This window comes from Pecten maximus, chromosome 3 (genome assembly GCF_902652985.1).
Source record: "Pecten maximus chromosome 3, xPecMax1.1, whole genome shotgun sequence".
In the NCBI taxonomy this organism is placed as follows: domain Eukaryota; kingdom Metazoa; phylum Mollusca; class Bivalvia; order Pectinida; family Pectinidae; genus Pecten; species Pecten maximus.
Genome location: NC_047017.1, coordinates 13,188,361 through 13,205,994, shown reverse-complemented (window position 1 = coordinate 13,205,994; position 17,634 = coordinate 13,188,361). Strand labels below are relative to the sequence as shown.

The 17,634-nt window shown below is 36.0% G+C and overlaps 1 protein-coding gene across 1 annotated transcript; it reads left to right on the top strand.

The window, feature by feature from the left end:
* Positions 1-931: 931 nt before the first annotated feature.
* LOC117323253 (trypsin alpha-like) lies at positions 932-15,226 on the top strand. The gene is made up of 7 exons (XM_033878353.1): positions 932-1,008; positions 4,896-4,966; positions 5,617-5,786; positions 6,936-7,014; positions 9,854-10,058; positions 12,365-12,504; positions 15,024-15,226. Exons 1-7 carry the CDS (start codon positions 975-977, stop codon positions 15,189-15,191), a joined length of 867 nt encoding a protein of 288 aa, XP_033734244.1. The 5' UTR covers positions 932-974; the 3' UTR covers positions 15,192-15,226.
* Positions 15,227-17,634: the final 2,408 nt, after the last annotated feature.

Genomic DNA, 17,634 nt, shown 5'->3' with positions numbered 1-17,634 from the left:
ATGAAATTAAAGGTTTTGATATGAAAAAATATGATGCAATAAAGGATTTGCCAACATCTGTGAAGCACAAAAAGAAATCATCAAGAAAATGCAATGCTTGAAAATGAAGCCAGAGCTGTTAGCAAGTTTTTTGTCTTGATAGCATTGCGTGTATTTGCCATTAAAACTAAATTTGGAAATAAATCGCTATGAAATTGGGATTATAGTATTATGTAATTTCTCCCCTTTATGGTGGTGTATGATAAGCCGAATAAGAGACTTGAATTTGGAAACGCGAACACGTTTTGTTGACCTAGTACAAATATAACTCACAGTCGACAAACGAAGGAAGCACCTAACCCCATGTGCCTTGTGGGTGCCGTCCATCAAGTAGAGAGCCCTTTCGCTCACTCATCATGGTCGCGTTCTATTTTTCTCTCTTTCGTTTAATCCATTTTGAGTCAGATGTACAGTTCCAGTTACATGCCGATATTATTTCGATATTTGTGGGATTTATGTGGAACGTTTTTATTTCCAATTCTTTTATATTTAAGAAAAAAAATAATCTTATGTGCCATGTGTTAAAATGTTAAATTAGTTTATTTTGTCAACAACACAATAATAAAACATACCTGATTATATCGTTATATAGATGATATTTGTACGAATAATAAAAGACATCTGACTGCATATTGTTTGCTTCTTATCTCCGTATGACTCAATTCACATCATAATTTGCCATGTTATTGTACTCCGTGTCAGTTAGAGTGAGCATGCCCTCACGATACAGCTGACAAATATAACTTTTCCTCACAACAGACCAGTCGTCCTTACCTACAGTGATGCTATAACAGGAGGTATTGATTTATTAAAACACCTGTAATTGTCACGTTGTCCGTGTTTAGGAGAGGGAGAGTGTCAGCTGGCCACACTTAGTAAAGGTATATATATGGCCTTCGGACACTCTATTGTCCCATCCTCAACAAGTCGCCAGCATGGGATTGTGGCTTCTACCTTTTGTGTTAAGCGGTAAGGAAATTAGCAATTTTCGTTATTAGAGAGGATGAAGAAGTTTACGAATGCGCCGTTCTGTTTTAATGCAATTTATTCAATGTCATAAGGAGAAAACGTTGGCATTATGGGATTGTTTAGGAAAGCAAAAGACTAACGGCAAGCAAACCAAACCATCAGTCTACCTTAAATAAGTAAACCGAGGACAAGCTATAAACCTAATATAGACTAGACACTGGCTTAGAACAACAAAGGAGAACAATACCGTGTTGACAGCGATTCCATTTTGCTATTTGTATATTTCAATTAGAAGAGCAATGCTTCTAAATTATTCTATTTTTATATTGGATTTTTTTATGGGTAGACAAATGCTTGCCACTTATTCTAGTCATACATTGGATGGTAGGGTTAGAAATGCTTGGACACATTCAAGTTTGATATTTGGTTTTTTAAATGAATAGACAAAGTTATTCTGTTTAATATTTTCACGTTTTAATGAATAGAATAATTCTCACCGGCTAATCTAGTTTGGAATTAGGATTTTTAACTTTGATATGTTTACCAGCTATTCTAGTTTTATATTGGGATGTTTTCATAAGTAGAGTGATGGTTTTCAGCTATTCTAGTTTTATATTGGGATGTTTTAAAAGGTAGAGTGATGGTTTACCAGCTATTCTAGTTTGATATTGCGATGTTTTAATAGGTAGAGTGATGGTTTACCAGCTATTCTAGTTTTATATTGCGATGTTGTAATAGGTAGAGTGATGATTTTCAGCAATTCTAGTTTTATATTGGGATGTTTTAATAAGTAGAGTGATGGTTTTCAGCTATTCTAGTTTTATATTGCGATGTTTTAATAGGTAGAGTGATGATTTTCAGCAATTCTAGTTTTATATTGGGATGTTGTAATATGTAGATTGATGGTTTTCAGCTATTCTAGTTTTATATTGCGATGTTTTAATAGGTAGAGTGATGATTTTCAGCAATTCTAGTTTTAAATTGCGATGTTTTAATAAGTAGAGTGATGGTTTTCAGCTATTATAGGTTTATATTGGGATGTTTTATTAAGTAGAGTGATGGTTTTGAGCTATTCTAGTTTTATATTGCGATGTTTTAATAAGTAGAGTGATGGTTTTCAGCTATTCTAGTTTTATATTGGGATGTTTTAATAATCAGAGTGATGGTTTTCAGCTATTCTAGTTTATGTTGCGATGTTGTAATATGTAGAGTGATGGTTTACCAGCTATTCTAGTTTGATATTGCGATGTTTTAATAGGTAGAGTGATATTTTTCAGCTATTCTAGTTTTATATTGGGATGTTTCAATAGGTAGAGTGATGGTTTACCAGCTATTCTAGTTTTATATTGCGATGTTTTAATAGGTAGAGTGATGTTTTTTTTAGCTATTCTAGTTTTATATTGGGATGTTTTAAAAGGTAGAGTGATGGTTTACCAGCTATTCTAGTTTGATATTGCGATGTTTTAATAGGTAGAGTGATGGTTTTCAGCTATTCTAGTTTTACATTGAGATGTTTTAATAGGTAGAGTGATGGTTTACCAGCTATTCTAGTCTTATATTGGGATGTTGTAATATGTAGATTGATGGTTTTCAGCTATTCTAGTCTGATATTGGGATGTTTTAATAGGTAGAGTGATGATTTTCAGCTATTCTAGTTTAAAATTGCGATGTTTTAATAAGTAGAGTGATGGTTTTCAGCTATTCTAGGTTTATATTGCGATGTTTTATTAAGTAGATTGATGGTTCACCAGCTATTCTAGGATTATATTGAGCTATTTTGATAAGAAGATTGATGGTTTTGAGCTATTCTAGTTTTATATTGCGATGTTTTAATAGGTAGATTGATGGTTTTCAGCTGTTCTAGTTTTATATTGGGATGTTTTAATAGGTAGATTGATGGTTTAACAGCTATTCTAGTTTTATATTGCGATGATTTAATGAGTAAATTGATGGTTTTCAGCTATTCTAGTTTTATATTGGGATGTTTTAAAAGGTAGAGTGATGGTTTACCAGCTATTCTAGTTTTATATTGGGATGTTTTAAAAGGTAGAGTGATGGTTTACCAGCTATTCTAGTTTGATATTGCGATGTTTTAATAGGTAGAGTGATATTTTTCAGCTATTCTAGTTTTATATTGGGATGTTTCAATAGGTAGAGTGATGGTTTACCAGCTATTCTAGTTTTATATTGCGATGTTTTAATAGGTAGAGTGATGTTTTTTTTAGCTATTCTAGTTTTATATTGGGATGTTTTAAAAGGTAGAGTGATGGTTTACCAGCTATTCTAGTTTGATATTGCGATGTTTTAATAGGTAGAGTGATGGTTTTCAGCTATTCTAGTTTTACATTGCGATGTTTTAATAGGTAGAGTGATGGTTTTCAGCTATTCTAGTTTTATATTGAGATGTTTTAATAGGTAGAGTGATGGTTTACCAGCTATTCTAGTCTTATATTGGGATGTTGTAATATGTAGATTGATGGTTTTCAGCTATTCTAGTCTGATATTGGGATGTTTTAATAGGTAGAGTGATGATTTTCAGCTATTCTAGTTTAAAATTGCGATGTTTTAATAAGTAGAGTGATGGTTTTCAGCTATTCTAGGTTTATATTGCGATGTTTTATTAAGTAGATTGATGGTTCACCAGCTATTCTAGGATTATATTGAGCTATTTTGATAAGAAGATTGATGGTTTTGAGCTATTCTAGTTTTATATTGCGATGTTTTAATAGGTAGATTGATGGTTTTCAGCTATTCTAGTTTTATATTGCGATGTTTTAATAGGTAGCGTGATGGTTTTCAGCTATTCTAGTTTTATATTGCGATGTTTTAATAGGTAGATTGATGGTTTAACAGCTATTCTAGTCTTATATTGGGATGTTTTAATAAGTAGCGTGATGGTTTTCAGCTATTCTAGTTTGATATTGCGATGTTTTAAAAGGTAGATTGATGGTTTACCAGCTATTCTAGTCTTATTTTGGGATGTTTTAATATGTAGAGTGATGGTTTACCAGCTATTCTAGTCTTATATTGGGATGTTTTAATAAGTAGAGTGATGGTTTTCAGCTATTCTAGTTTGATATTGCGATGTTTTAAAAGGTAGATTGATGGTTTACCAGATATTCTAGTCTTATATTGGGATATTTTAATAGGTAGAGTGATGGTTTACCAACTATTCTAGGTTGATATTGGGATGTTTTATTAAGTAGATTGATGGTTTACCAGCTATTCTAGGATTACATTGAGCTAATTTGATAAGAAGATTAATGGTTTTCAGCTATTCTAGGATTATATTGAGATGTATTAATAAGTAGAGTTATGGTTTTCAGCTATTCTAGTTTGAAATTTGATTGTTTTAAGGGATTAAGCAATGTTCAACAGATTTAGATATCCTAATTCTTGTATTTGACGTTTTTAGTGCATCGAGCAAAGCTCGTAAAATATGCTAGGTTAATATTTGGATATTTTAATGAGAAATGTAACGCTTTCCAGCTATGCTATAATTATGCTTTTTAATAACAATAACAATTCTTACCTAATCTTCCATTTTCGTATTTTGAGAACAATGAGAACTAGCTATTTTAGTTTGATATCTGGATGTTTTTAATGAATAGAATAATGCTGGCCGGCGAGTTTAGTTTTATATTCGGATGTTTTAAAATTTTAAGTTATGAAGTAACTCTAACTCTCTTGCTAACTTCTCTAGTTTGATATGTGAAAGTATCGATGAGGATAATAGTGTTTGATTTGATTTCATATTTGAATCTTATTTACAACTTAGTGCCAGTAGATGGTTAATGATTATATCACTACGACCAAAGGGGAAACAAAATGAAAAAAACAAAACAATTAAAAATGATAAAATAACATAGCCTTTTGCTACTAAGCAGGATGTCTAGCATTACCGGGGAGACCAACTCCTCACCATCCAGGACAGGAACTTATAGACATCGCAAAGCAGGTATTTGTTGTACTTTTGTTCAAGAAACTTATCTTCATCTAATAACATGTCTTTATACAAGTCCTTTTTGATGACTGACATATTCTACCTGCAATTAATTGTAAATGTTTTACTTGGAATATGTGTTTTTTGCAAAGTCTGATTTTTTTCAAACACAATCAAGGTTTCTACAACAATGTAACTGGTATATCGGACATTCATCAAATGTAGATATCATTATCATTGATGGAGATATCTTTATTCCCGATTCCGAATTGAAAAATAATTAATAAATTAATATTTTTTATAGTAAACGATCAATAATCTTCAAGTAAATTAAACCGAAATGGCCTTACCCGTGGTGATTGGCGAGCGGAGTCTTGAAACATAAAGGGTACATTTGGGTTTGGGTTTGGCTGAAACATGTTTTGATCAATGGATTGAAACGTCTAATAAGAAAACGTGAAAACAATTACAGAGTATAAAATAGCGCCACAGCAACTTGTTGAAAGCGAAAAAAAGATCAGAAACAGGATTCAAAAGCCACGGGAAAGGGAATCCATCTCCTACAATATATCAAAGTGATGTTAGATACATTAATTATCCTTTGAGAACCAGAAGGATGCAGTTATTACCATCATATACTTTGATTTATATTTGTTATACAACAGACTTACTTGGAGGGACAAAGCAGGATTGTTGGAGGAAGTGATGCCTTCATAAACAATGTCCCATGGCAGGCATCATTGGAAGTGAACGGCAATCATATTTGTGGTGCCATCATTCTATCGAATCGCTTCATTCTCACAGCTGCTCACTGCGTTGGAAGTAGCAGCCCCAGGTTCGTTTTTACTGTTTTCCGTGGGGATTCAAGCATTGGCGAGAATTAAATATGACATCATTCAATCATGCACACGCTTCTAACGTTATGCATGGTCATGAATGTGACAAGTTTTTGGTCGTATAGCCTTACTAGAAAAAGTTTTTTTTTTTTTTTTTTTTAATATTATTCATAAACATATAATATCTGCCTCTCACTCCGTTTTGTAATGGTTAATATAATATGCTAATATATATATCAAACTAGATTTTACATATAGTGTATTAGAGATAAGGCTATGGTGATTTGCATTACAGGTATGGTCATAGATATTTGTGCAAGAGGTAAATTTATAGTGAATTATGTTAGTGGTAACGTTACACTGATTTGTATTTAAGGTTAGGCTACTATGATTTGTATTCGAGGTTAGGCTACATAATTATGATTTGCATTACAGGTATGGTCATAGTTATTTGTGCTTTAGAGGTAAGGTTGTAGAGATTTGTATTAGAGGTAAGGTTATAGTGATTTGTATTAGTGGTGGGGTTATAGAGATTTGTATTCGAGGTAAAGGTTATAGAGATTTGTATTAGAGGTTAAGTTATAGAGATTTGTATTAGAGGTAAGGTTATAGTGATTTGTATTAGTGGTGAGGTTATAGAGATTTGTATTCGAGGTAAAGGTTATAGAGATTTGTATTAGAGGTTAAGTTATAGAGATTTGTATTAGAGGTGAGGTAATATAGTGATTTGTATTTGAAGGAAAGGTTATAAAACAAGGCGATGTGATTATATGATTGCGGTAGAATTTAGTGAATTGTATATGAGGCGGGAGTACATATTTATTTGTAGTCGACATAAATTGATAGTGGTTTGGTTTAGTAAAGTAATGGTTAGAAGCTATGTGGAATATATAATCTGCCCTGGTGTAAGAAATGCACATGGTGTCTCCATTGCTTGATCGTAAAAAACATCAACTTTGTTTTTTCCTGATGTCTCCCTTGACACCTCCTCACATTAAGCCATTAGTTGAGCATTCACTCCTGTTAGGAAGGCTTGGGGTTTAACCTCTGATCGAGAAAGGACAATCTGTAAAATAGGAATGGGACTGATTATTGTTATGAATTATTTAAATTTCGGTTTTTTTTTTCTGTTTTGTTTTTCATCACAGTTCTTACGTTGTGCATGTGGGAAGTGCGTCCAGGTCAGGACCAGGAGGCTCCAGACATAGCGTAGCGGATTTGAAAAAAGTAAATAAGTTTGTTTTTTTCATTCTTAATTCCTTTTCCAATCTTGTTTCCCCTTAGGATATTTGATATCAATTAAGACTTTTCTCAACAAGCCAACGCCGTCATGTATTAAAAAAACAAACAAAACAAAAAGAGAAATATTTAGTTTTGATTGTGGTTCCAGTTTCTTAGTCTGCACTGGAACTTTTTTTTCTTGGCACACATTTCTGCCTTTAGCCACACAGGGGCTTGGCACGATTTTCCAAATGATAGTCTATATATATGTATACTATATACCTATATATATAGACTATCATTTGGAAAATCGTGCCAAGCCCCTGTGTTTAGCCATACAGCCTTTGTAGTAGTCACAAATCTAAACAAAAGATCCAAAACATATATGAAGTAGCGAAAATATTGACAGAGAATCTCTAACCCTATAGTCATTGACACAGAATCCCTCACCCTACAGACATTGACACAGAGTCCCTTACCCTATAGACATTGACACAGAAACCCTTACCGTACAGACATTGACACATAAGCCCTTACCCTACAGACATTGACACATAATACCTTACCCTACAGACATTGACACATAATCCCTCACCCTACAGACATCGACACAGAATACCGTACCCTACAGACATTGACACATAAGCCCTTACCCTACAGACATTGACACATAATACCTTACCCTACAGACATTGACACAGAATCCCTCACCCTGTAGTCATAGGCACAGAATCCCTCACCCTACAGACATTGACACAGCATCCCTTACCCTACAGACATTGACACAGCATCCCTTACCCTACAGACATGGACACAGAATCCATTACCCTATAGACATAGGCACAGCATCCCTTACCGTACAGACATTGACACAGAAACCCTCACCCTACAGACATTGACACAGCGTCCCTTACCGTACAGACATTGACACAGAAACCCTTACCGTACAGACATTGACACAGAGTCCCTTACCGTACAGACATTGACACAGAAACCCTTACCCTACAGACATTGACACATAATCCCTCACCCTACAGACATTGACACATAATCTCTTACCCTACAGACATTGACACATAATCCCTTACCCTACAGACATTGACACAGAATCCATTACCCTACAGACATTGACACATAATCCCTTACCCTATAGACATTGACACATAATCCCTTACCCTAAAGACATTGACACAGAATCCATTACTCTACAGACATTGACACATAATCCCTTACCCTACAGACATGGACACATAGTCCCTCACCCTACAAACATTGACACATAGTCCCTCACTCTACAAACATTGACACATAGTCCCTCACCCTACAAACATTGACACATAGTCCCTCACTCTACAAACATTGACACATAGTCCCTCACCCTACAAACATTGACACATAGTCCCTCACCCTACAGACATTGACACAGAAACCCGTACCCTATAGACATTGACACACAATACCTTTACCCTATAGACATTGACACATAACACTTACCCTACAGACATTGACACATAACACTTACCCTACAGACATTGACACAGCATCCCTTACCCTACAGACATTGACACATAACACTTACCCTACAGACATTGACACATAATACCTTACCCTACAGACATTGTCACAGAATACCTTACCCTACAGACATTGACACATAATCCCTTACCCTACAGACATTGACACATAACACTTACCCTACAGACATTGACACAGAATACCTTACCCTACAGACATTGACACATAATCCCTTACCCTACAGACATTGACACAGAATCCCTTACCCTACAGACATTGACACAGAGTCCCTTACCGTACAGACATTGACACAGAATCCCTTACCCTACAGACATTGACACAGAATACCTCACCCTATAGACATTGACACAGAATCCCTTACCCTACAGACATTGACACATAATACCTCACCCTATAGACATTGACACAGCATCCCTTACCCTACAGACATTGACACATAACACTTACCCTACAGACATTGACACATAATACCTTACCCTACAGACATTGACACAGAATACCTTACCCTACAGACATTGACACAGAATACCTTACCCTACAGACATTGACACATAATCCCTTACCCTACAGACATTGACACATAATCCCTTACCCTACAGACATTGACACAGAATCCCTTACCCTACAGACATTGACACATAACACTTACCCTACAGACATTGACACAGAGTCCCTTACCCTATAGACATTGACACAGAATCCCTTACCCTATAGACATTGACACAGAATACCGTACCCTACAGACATTGACACAGCATCCCTTACCCTATAGACATTGACACAGAATACCTTACCCTACAGACATTGACACATAATCCCTCACCCTACAGACATTGACACAGAATCCCTTACCCTACAGACATTGACACAGAATACCTTACCCTACAGACATTGACACAGAATCCTTTACTCTACAGACATTGACACAGAATCCTTTACTCTACAGACATTGACACAGAATCCTTTACTCTACAGACATTGACACAGAATACCTCACCCTATAGACATTGACACAGAATCCCTTACCCTACAGACATTGACACAGAATCCTTTACTCTACAGACATTGACACAGAATCCCTTACCCTACAGACATTGACACAGAATCCTTTACTCTACAAACATTGACACAGAATCCCTTGACCTATAGACACTAACTCGGAATTTTCAACCTCTCTATGATCAACACTATATATGCCTTTAACATTACTGACACTTTCCAGATTTACTCTCGATGTTTGTGAAAACAGTTACTATTTTGAGTGTCCTTTTTACAATTTTTCGACAAAGCGTTTCTGTTTTGATTTCAGCACGAAAAATTTGAAAATAGCGCCACCACTCCAGATGGTGCCTTCCCATATGACGTTGCACTTCTGAAGCTAAGCGACCAAATTACTCTCGACACGAATAAAGCTGCTATCAGCTTGACTTCAGTGACAAACACCGAATTAGCGGGATACGATTTATATGAATGTTTGATTTCCGGATGGGGTAGAACAAAAGAGAACAGCAATAGTAAGTACAGGGAATTTTTGATTACCGGATGGGGTAGAACAGAGGAGAACAGTAATAGTAAGTATACAGACTGTTTGATTACCAGATGGGGTAGAACAGAGGAGAACAGTAATAGTAAGTACAGGGACTGTTTGATTGCCGGATGGGGTAGAACAGAGGAGAACAGTAATAGTAAGTATACAGACTGTTTGATTACCAGATGGGGTAGAACAAAAGAGAACAGTAATAGTAAGTATACAGACTGTTTGATTGCCGGATGGGGTAGAACAGAGGAGAACAGTAATAGTAAGTATACAGACTGTTTGATTACCGGATGGGGTAGAACAGAGGAGAACAGTAATAGTAAGTATACAGACTGTTTGATTACCGGATGGGGTAGAACAGAGGAGAACAGTAATAGTAAGTATACAGACTGTTTGATTACCGGATGGGGTAGAACAGAGGAGAACAGTAATAGTAAGTATACAGACTGTTTGATTACCGGATGGGGTAGAACAGAGGAGAACAGTAATAGTAAGTATACAGACTGTTTGATTGCCGGATGGGGTAGAACAGAGGAGAACAGTAATAGTAAGTATACAGACTGTTTGATTGCCGGATGGGGTAGAACAGAGGAGAACAGTAATAGTAAGTATACAGACTGTAAGTAAGTACACGGATAATTGAATACAATGGGGAAAAGTAAAAGTCGATTGTTTGATCATTCGCAAGAGAGAACAAGGAAGATTACTACTGGGACAAGAACAAGGGTCTATAATACGGGGACTGTTAGATTATTAGATGAGTAACAGCAAGGGTGATGGGTAATAGTAAGCACGGGGACTGTTGGATTAATAGATAGGTTAGAATATAGGAAACAATTATGATAAGTGTAGGTTCTGGGAAATGTTATATCTCTAGAACAAAGGAAACGGATATATTAATTACAGGGACTGTTAGGTTACTAGATGAGTTAACGAGGGAGAAGTAATTATATTAAGTACAGGGACTGTTGGGTTTCGAAATGAGTTACAACGAGGGAAACATTGTATTAAATACACGGACTTTTGGGCTTCTAGATGTGTTAGAACGAGGGAAACAATTATACTAAGTACAGGGACTGTTGGGTTTCGAAATGAGTTAGAACGAGGGAAACATTATATTAAGTACAAGGACTGCAGGGTTACTAGAGAGTTAAAGCAAGGGAAGTAATTATATTAAGTACAGGGACTTTTGGGTTACAAGATGAGTAAGAATGAGAGAAACAATTATATAAAGTACAAGGCCTGTTTGCTGACTAGATGAGTTATAGGAAGGGATAACAGTTATTTTAAGTACCGGGAATATTCGGTTATTTGATTGGTTGGAACAAGGGAGAATAGTAAAGGATAAATTCAGGTACTGGTTGATTAATGTGTGAGTCAGACAAATATGATATTTATTGTAAGTACAGAAACTCCGGGGTCGTATCATTTGTACATTGTATTCTTTTTACAATTTTAATGTAGTGAATGCCCAAGTTATCAATAATTAATCACACATTGATACTTGCTCTTCCTTATACCCGTTTCGACACATGGGAAAAGTCTTGTGTCCATCTAGCAGTTGCCAGGTACTGACCGTATGCCGGTGGTTTTTCTCCGGGTACTCCGGCTTTCCTCCACCTCCAAAACCTGGCACGTCCTTAAATGACCCTGGCTGCTAATAGGACGTTAAACAAAAACAAACCAAACAAACCAATGTGTCCATCTAATCCAGGAATATCTTTGATGTATGTCGAAAGCGAGGAGATATTTAGATATAACTCTCGTCGAGAGAAAACTTCGATTGCTTGCTATTCCGTAATTGTTTGGAGGCGAATATGTAGATATCTTTCAAACAGGTGGTATTTTGATCATTTCGTTTAGCACACTATCGCACTACATTATTGGATTTGAATGCTAGCATAGTAAAGCGTTAGCCTGACGATTTCTATCGGAGAACGATTTTCACAAACAATTCTGTTATTACACATTCACATTTTTCGGAGCCTAGCCAATGTGGGATCTAGTTATTTGATTAAGAGTATAGACCAAAGTATGTTTAGATATACATGTATAAATTTTCATCATAAAATTATTTGCTTGGCCGATGACTACATTTAGATTGATCTCTAAATCGACAGTGGGCGGGTATTGAGCGACTCTGAAAGATAATGTTATTTTCCCATCCGATAATACCCGAAATAAGTACGTCATGCATTAAACCAGCGTCAACTACAGTTTATCTACCTTCATCTGCTTATACAATTAAGATTCACCACTGTATGTTTATGTTATTGTCTACAGGTCCATTGCCTGATCAGCTTCAGCAGACGAATGTTAAAATATTGACCGATAGCCGTTGCAGTGGTATCATTGGAAGCAGTTCCATGAGAGGGGACATTCACATTTGCGTTGACGGTGAAGGAGCTAGTGGAGGATGCAACGTAAGTAATAATCGTGAAAAAGTTCATAGTTCATTGTGCTATCAATGAAATGATTCCGTTATGTTCGTGTATTATTTCATTCCAAAGGGATACATTACAGAAGCACGTGTGTACAAACTACATTCGATGGATGGCACTATGTTACACCACAAGTGGTTTGTGTAAAGTGTCTGCACGATAGAATGAATGTGAGACTGTATGACTGTATTCACAGGTGGGGATTGAAACGAAATTTGTACGATAGCTGTTAAGGTTGATTTAACTATAGAAAATGGTGAAGAAGAATGTCAAAAATGTCAGAACGATTTCGATAACGGAACATCATAGGGGTAGGGGGTATCGTTCTATAGTTAGTAGGGGTTAGAGGTAGCAGATAACTTTCAGCGATTGCTAGGGTTAAGGTTATATGCTTGTTTTCTATAACGATTAGGGTTTTGTTAGGGGATAGTTTTCTTCACAGTATGACTAAGAGATACGTGATAGTTTTCTACCCGGTCGGGGTAAGAGGTACGTAAACATGTTGTACACGGTATGGGTAAGAGGTACGTAAAACTTTTGTACACAGTAAGAGTAAGCGGTACATAAACAATTTGTACACGGTAGGGGTAAGCGGTACATAAACAATTTGTACACGGTAGGGGTAAGCGGTACATAAACAATTTGTACACGGTAGGGGTAAGCGGTACATAAACAATTGTACACGGTAGGGGTAAGTGGTACGTAAACATTTTGTACACGGTAGGGGTAAGCGGTACATAAACAATTGTACACGGTAGGGGTAAGAGGTACGTAAAAAAATTGTACATGGTAGGGGTAAGAGGTACGTAAACATTTTGTACACGGTAGGGGTAAGCGGTACATAAACAATTGTACACGGTAGGGGTAAGAGGTACGTAAAAAAATTGTACACGGTAGGGGTAAGAGGTACGTAAACATTTTGTACATGGTAGGGGTAAGAGGTACGTAAACATTTTGTACATGGTAGGGGTAAGAGACACGTGATAGTTTTCTATACGGTAGGGGTAAGAGGTACGTAAACATTTTGTACACGGTAGGGGTAATAGGTACAGGATAGCATTTGTTAAAATTATAATACGCGTCAGGTGTTATGGATTTATTTCACCCTCATGGTTGCGAGTGTCACTCGAGTGTATGGATTACGCCGCGTGTTTTTAACTTGATTTTTTCCATCGGACACGAAAGAATGGGGTCTGGCGATTGTAGGGGATTACAGTCTTAGAAAAAGGTGCGAAGACTCACAGCTGGAGACGTGGTCGTGGTCAGTGCTTTGCGACCTTACACTTTTACCTTTTCTGATTGTTTCATCATGTAATAGTTCATTTGCACGCTCCAACCAATTTTGAGAAAACTTTATATACGGTATAGCCGTAAATTAGCTGAATAAATTCATACGTATTTTTATCAATTGGCCAAGACCTCATGTCCTGTACTTATTTTCATGGTCGTCAATTATCAAAAATATACCTAGTAAGACATTAATGTGTGGGATGAATAAAAACTTAGACACAATATTTCTAGAGTTTTCAAAATAAACACTACCTCATAAAGTAACCATCAAATTCGACTACTGAGATTTTTTATCACCAAAGCATGTCGCGCCACAACAAGGCATGTGAATCCCGTCTTGTAGTACAAACTATAGACAATTTACATGTATATTTAATAAACAAGTTGGGACTGACTCTTACTACATAGAGTTGAACTCCGCTTCTACCGAGATGTTTTGCTTTTTTGCTTTCCTAACGTCGAGTTTTCATTTCCCGGTAAAATTTGATTTAAAAAAATAAAGTGCATATTTACCGTCCATTTACAATACAATACATCTCAGGCACAAACAGAGAGCTAACTCGACCACATTGCTGGTATAGATCGTGATTTCATCACATAAAATGATTCCCTGCACAAACAGACATCACACTCGACCACATCGCTAGTATAGATCGTGATTTTATCACATAAAATTATTCCCTGCACAACACAACTAGGTCAGCTACAGCACATAACTATTACAACAATTGGGAAGCAAGTTATATCAAATTATACTAATCACGCTTGTTGGGCCGAATGGAAGCGCGCGATCGGTCTTCCTGAGGGAGAAAATCGGAGTACCCGGCTAGGTGAAAGGCAAATGTGTTACCACTGAGCCACCCGACCATTCAGTAGTGAAAACATTAGTTCTAATACTGAATTCAAAATATTTTTTATTTAAACTCATCTTATTTGGGTACCGATCCATTTTGAGAACTGATGCCAATATGATTGTGCAAAAGTTGGCTTTCGTCACTGCGGTGTCCAGTGTAGTGACACAAAAACCAGACAAACAACAACTCATGAAGACAGTATCATAATACATATATATTGCATAACGCTTCTCAACATCCCCTGATTTTTACGATTTCATCCATATTACTGATTTTGCGTAGATTGCAATTTTGTTATAAGGTACAGTGGCAACACCATACACATGTTTGCTCTTGCTGATCTTATTTATTTTGTAGGGTGATAGTGGCGGTCCATTAGCATGTAAGGTCGGCGATGAATACCAACTTGCTGGCGTGACTTCATTTGTATTTGGAGGATGTTTGACGTCATATCCTACAGTGTATGCTGAGACATATGCCTTCCGGGAATGGGTCCAGACAACCATGAACAGCATGTCATTGTAATAATGTTGTGCTATCAATAAAATGATTCAATTATGTACGTGTATTATTTCATTCCAAACGGATACATTACAGAAGCATGTGTATACAAACTACATTCGAGGGATGGCAGTATGTTACACCACAAGCGGTTTGCGTAAAGTGTGTGCACGATAGAATGACTGTGATATTGTATGACTGTATTCACAAGTGGGGATTGAAACGAAATTTGTACGATAACTGTTTAGGTTGATTTAACTTTAGAAAATGATGAAGAATAATATCAAAAATGTTCAGAACGATTTCGATAACGGGACATAATACATGTATATCGCTTCTGATTTCTCAAGAGGAAAACCTAAAAGAGATTTTAGTTTTTCAACAAGATCTCAGCAGCGACCTGTAACCAAACAAGGCTCCTTGACCTCATTGATAGTCACTTTTCGCCAAGACGTGGATTGTCGGGTGTCACCAGCCGAATATCCTCTTTATGCGTCTATATACCAAAGGAAGCGACCTTGTTTGACCGTATATATGTAGAATTTCGGAAGACCGACGATTTAAATGGACACTTTACTGGTACGGTTAATGTTTTGTTACATATCAAATATCCGAGTCTGTTTATGTTCTGTTACATATCAAATATCCGAGTAGTTTTTTTTGTGTTTTTCTTTTACAACAATTGTGAAGCAGGTTTGCGACTTTGAAGAAAAACATCGATCTTTTTAAAATAAAATCAAGAGGATAAATTTAAATGATTTTTGAATTATATAATGGATTTTAAATGGCCTCGCATAGAGGAAACGACGATTAAACTTAATTTTCTTTGTGAAATCTTAATTATCTGCATACAAACGATATGTGGTTTTTCATTAATTTTGTAGAAATAGGATTTCTGAGAATGCGAAACAAACAACACATCCAGAATGACACATGATAACAATGTTTTCATATAGGCTGAAGTATCGGACTACACCAACTAAATTACCATGGGTTGAAACAAAATCAGCTTAACTTCTGTTATTAGGAATTGCAACTCCACAAACAGATTAGAAACAAATATTTGATAACAGTATGTATTGGAGATTGCAAAATGTAACTTGTTCCTATTTCATATGTACTATCTATAATCTACGATATCATTACATCTAAATATAATTAAATTGATAGTGTATGTAATGATGTAGTACAAATGATAAAAAACAATTCAAGCCAAATGCTTCATTAACAAAATTTAAGATCTATATTGAAAGAGATACATAATACCGATAGTCAACACTAATAATTTGAATGTATAGCCAGCTTGATGTACGTCAATCCATACTCACAATTTAAATGTTTTCACAATGACACAGTGTATACAAGTGTGTTTCTGTTTGTAAACTTGTAACGTTTTGAGGGTTTATTATACTGTCTTTAAAGGGACTATTACCTTAGATTTCAACCTCAGGAATTGTAGAACTCGGCCTATGAATGATAAGATATATCAATAATTAAGCGATGCACGCGCCTACACCGTCAACTTTGTTGTTTTTATACGTATTTTTGGCGTCGGAACATTGTTAGTTTGTAAACAAGAGCACGCTCGGTTTATTACGAGGAAAGCCGAAAAGGTCACATGGTCCGTCACGTGACGAAGTCATTAACTTCCGTTGCAAAGAAAAAATAGATCACGACGAGGCAAGTGTAAATTCAAACACACGTCTAAGTCATGACACTTACTTTTGCATCTTCTGTTAATTTAAATGATTTTATAGTGTTATAATATATCAGTTTTAACAACCAGACTTAGTAATTCGTTTTGTTGTGGCTTGCTCGTGCGATAATCAACTTTGTTTATCGCTGTCGCTAAACTAGTGGGGCCCCAAAGGGGGTAATTACAATCGAAACATAACCTAATTGTCTCTCAGTCTCCTTCAGATTTTTAACTGGAATGTTACTGTATTATTTTTCGATATGCACAGGAATTGATACCTTCTCTGTTTAAATAGATATCGTTTTCCAATCAACTGGCATCAATATATTTGATATAGATACATATCAATTAATAAACAGTGTGACTTATGTATATGGTACACAATTAATTCAAGAGCTAGGCTAACTCTATATGCCTCCCAGGTACTTGTAGAATATGTTAAAAAGAATGAATGCCAAAAGTAATGAGTTGGTCCAGTATCTTTCTACTCTTCTGTAATGTATCAAGTTTTCTTTTCTAGCGTCAAATTTTTCTTTTAATAGCTTCAATTTTAATTCAGATACACACCAAATTGTTAGCTCATTATAAATCATACCATAGACACCACCACCAGCTTCTCAGAGCTTAAGGACAGGGACAAGGTAGAGCTTGTAGTAGTCTGCGAGACATGGTATACCATGCACAGTATGCGATAGAGGATTAACATATCCAAACATACTGTTGTTCTCCTGGTTTTACAGCAATTTCCCAAGCTGTGTAGTTTAGAAAATT

Coding starts and splice junctions, on each gene's coding strand:
- LOC117323253 (XM_033878353.1), top strand. CDS start 975: ATGGGATTGTGGCTTCTACCTTTTGTGTTAAGCG. Junction 1,009..4,895: donor TCTACCTTTTGTGTTAAGCG/GTAAGGAAATTA, acceptor GCTACTAAGCAG/GATGTCTAGCATTACCGGGG. Junction 5,787..6,935: donor GTTGGAAGTAGCAGCCCCAG/GTTCGTTTTTAC, acceptor TTTTCATCACAG/TTCTTACGTTGTGCATGTGG.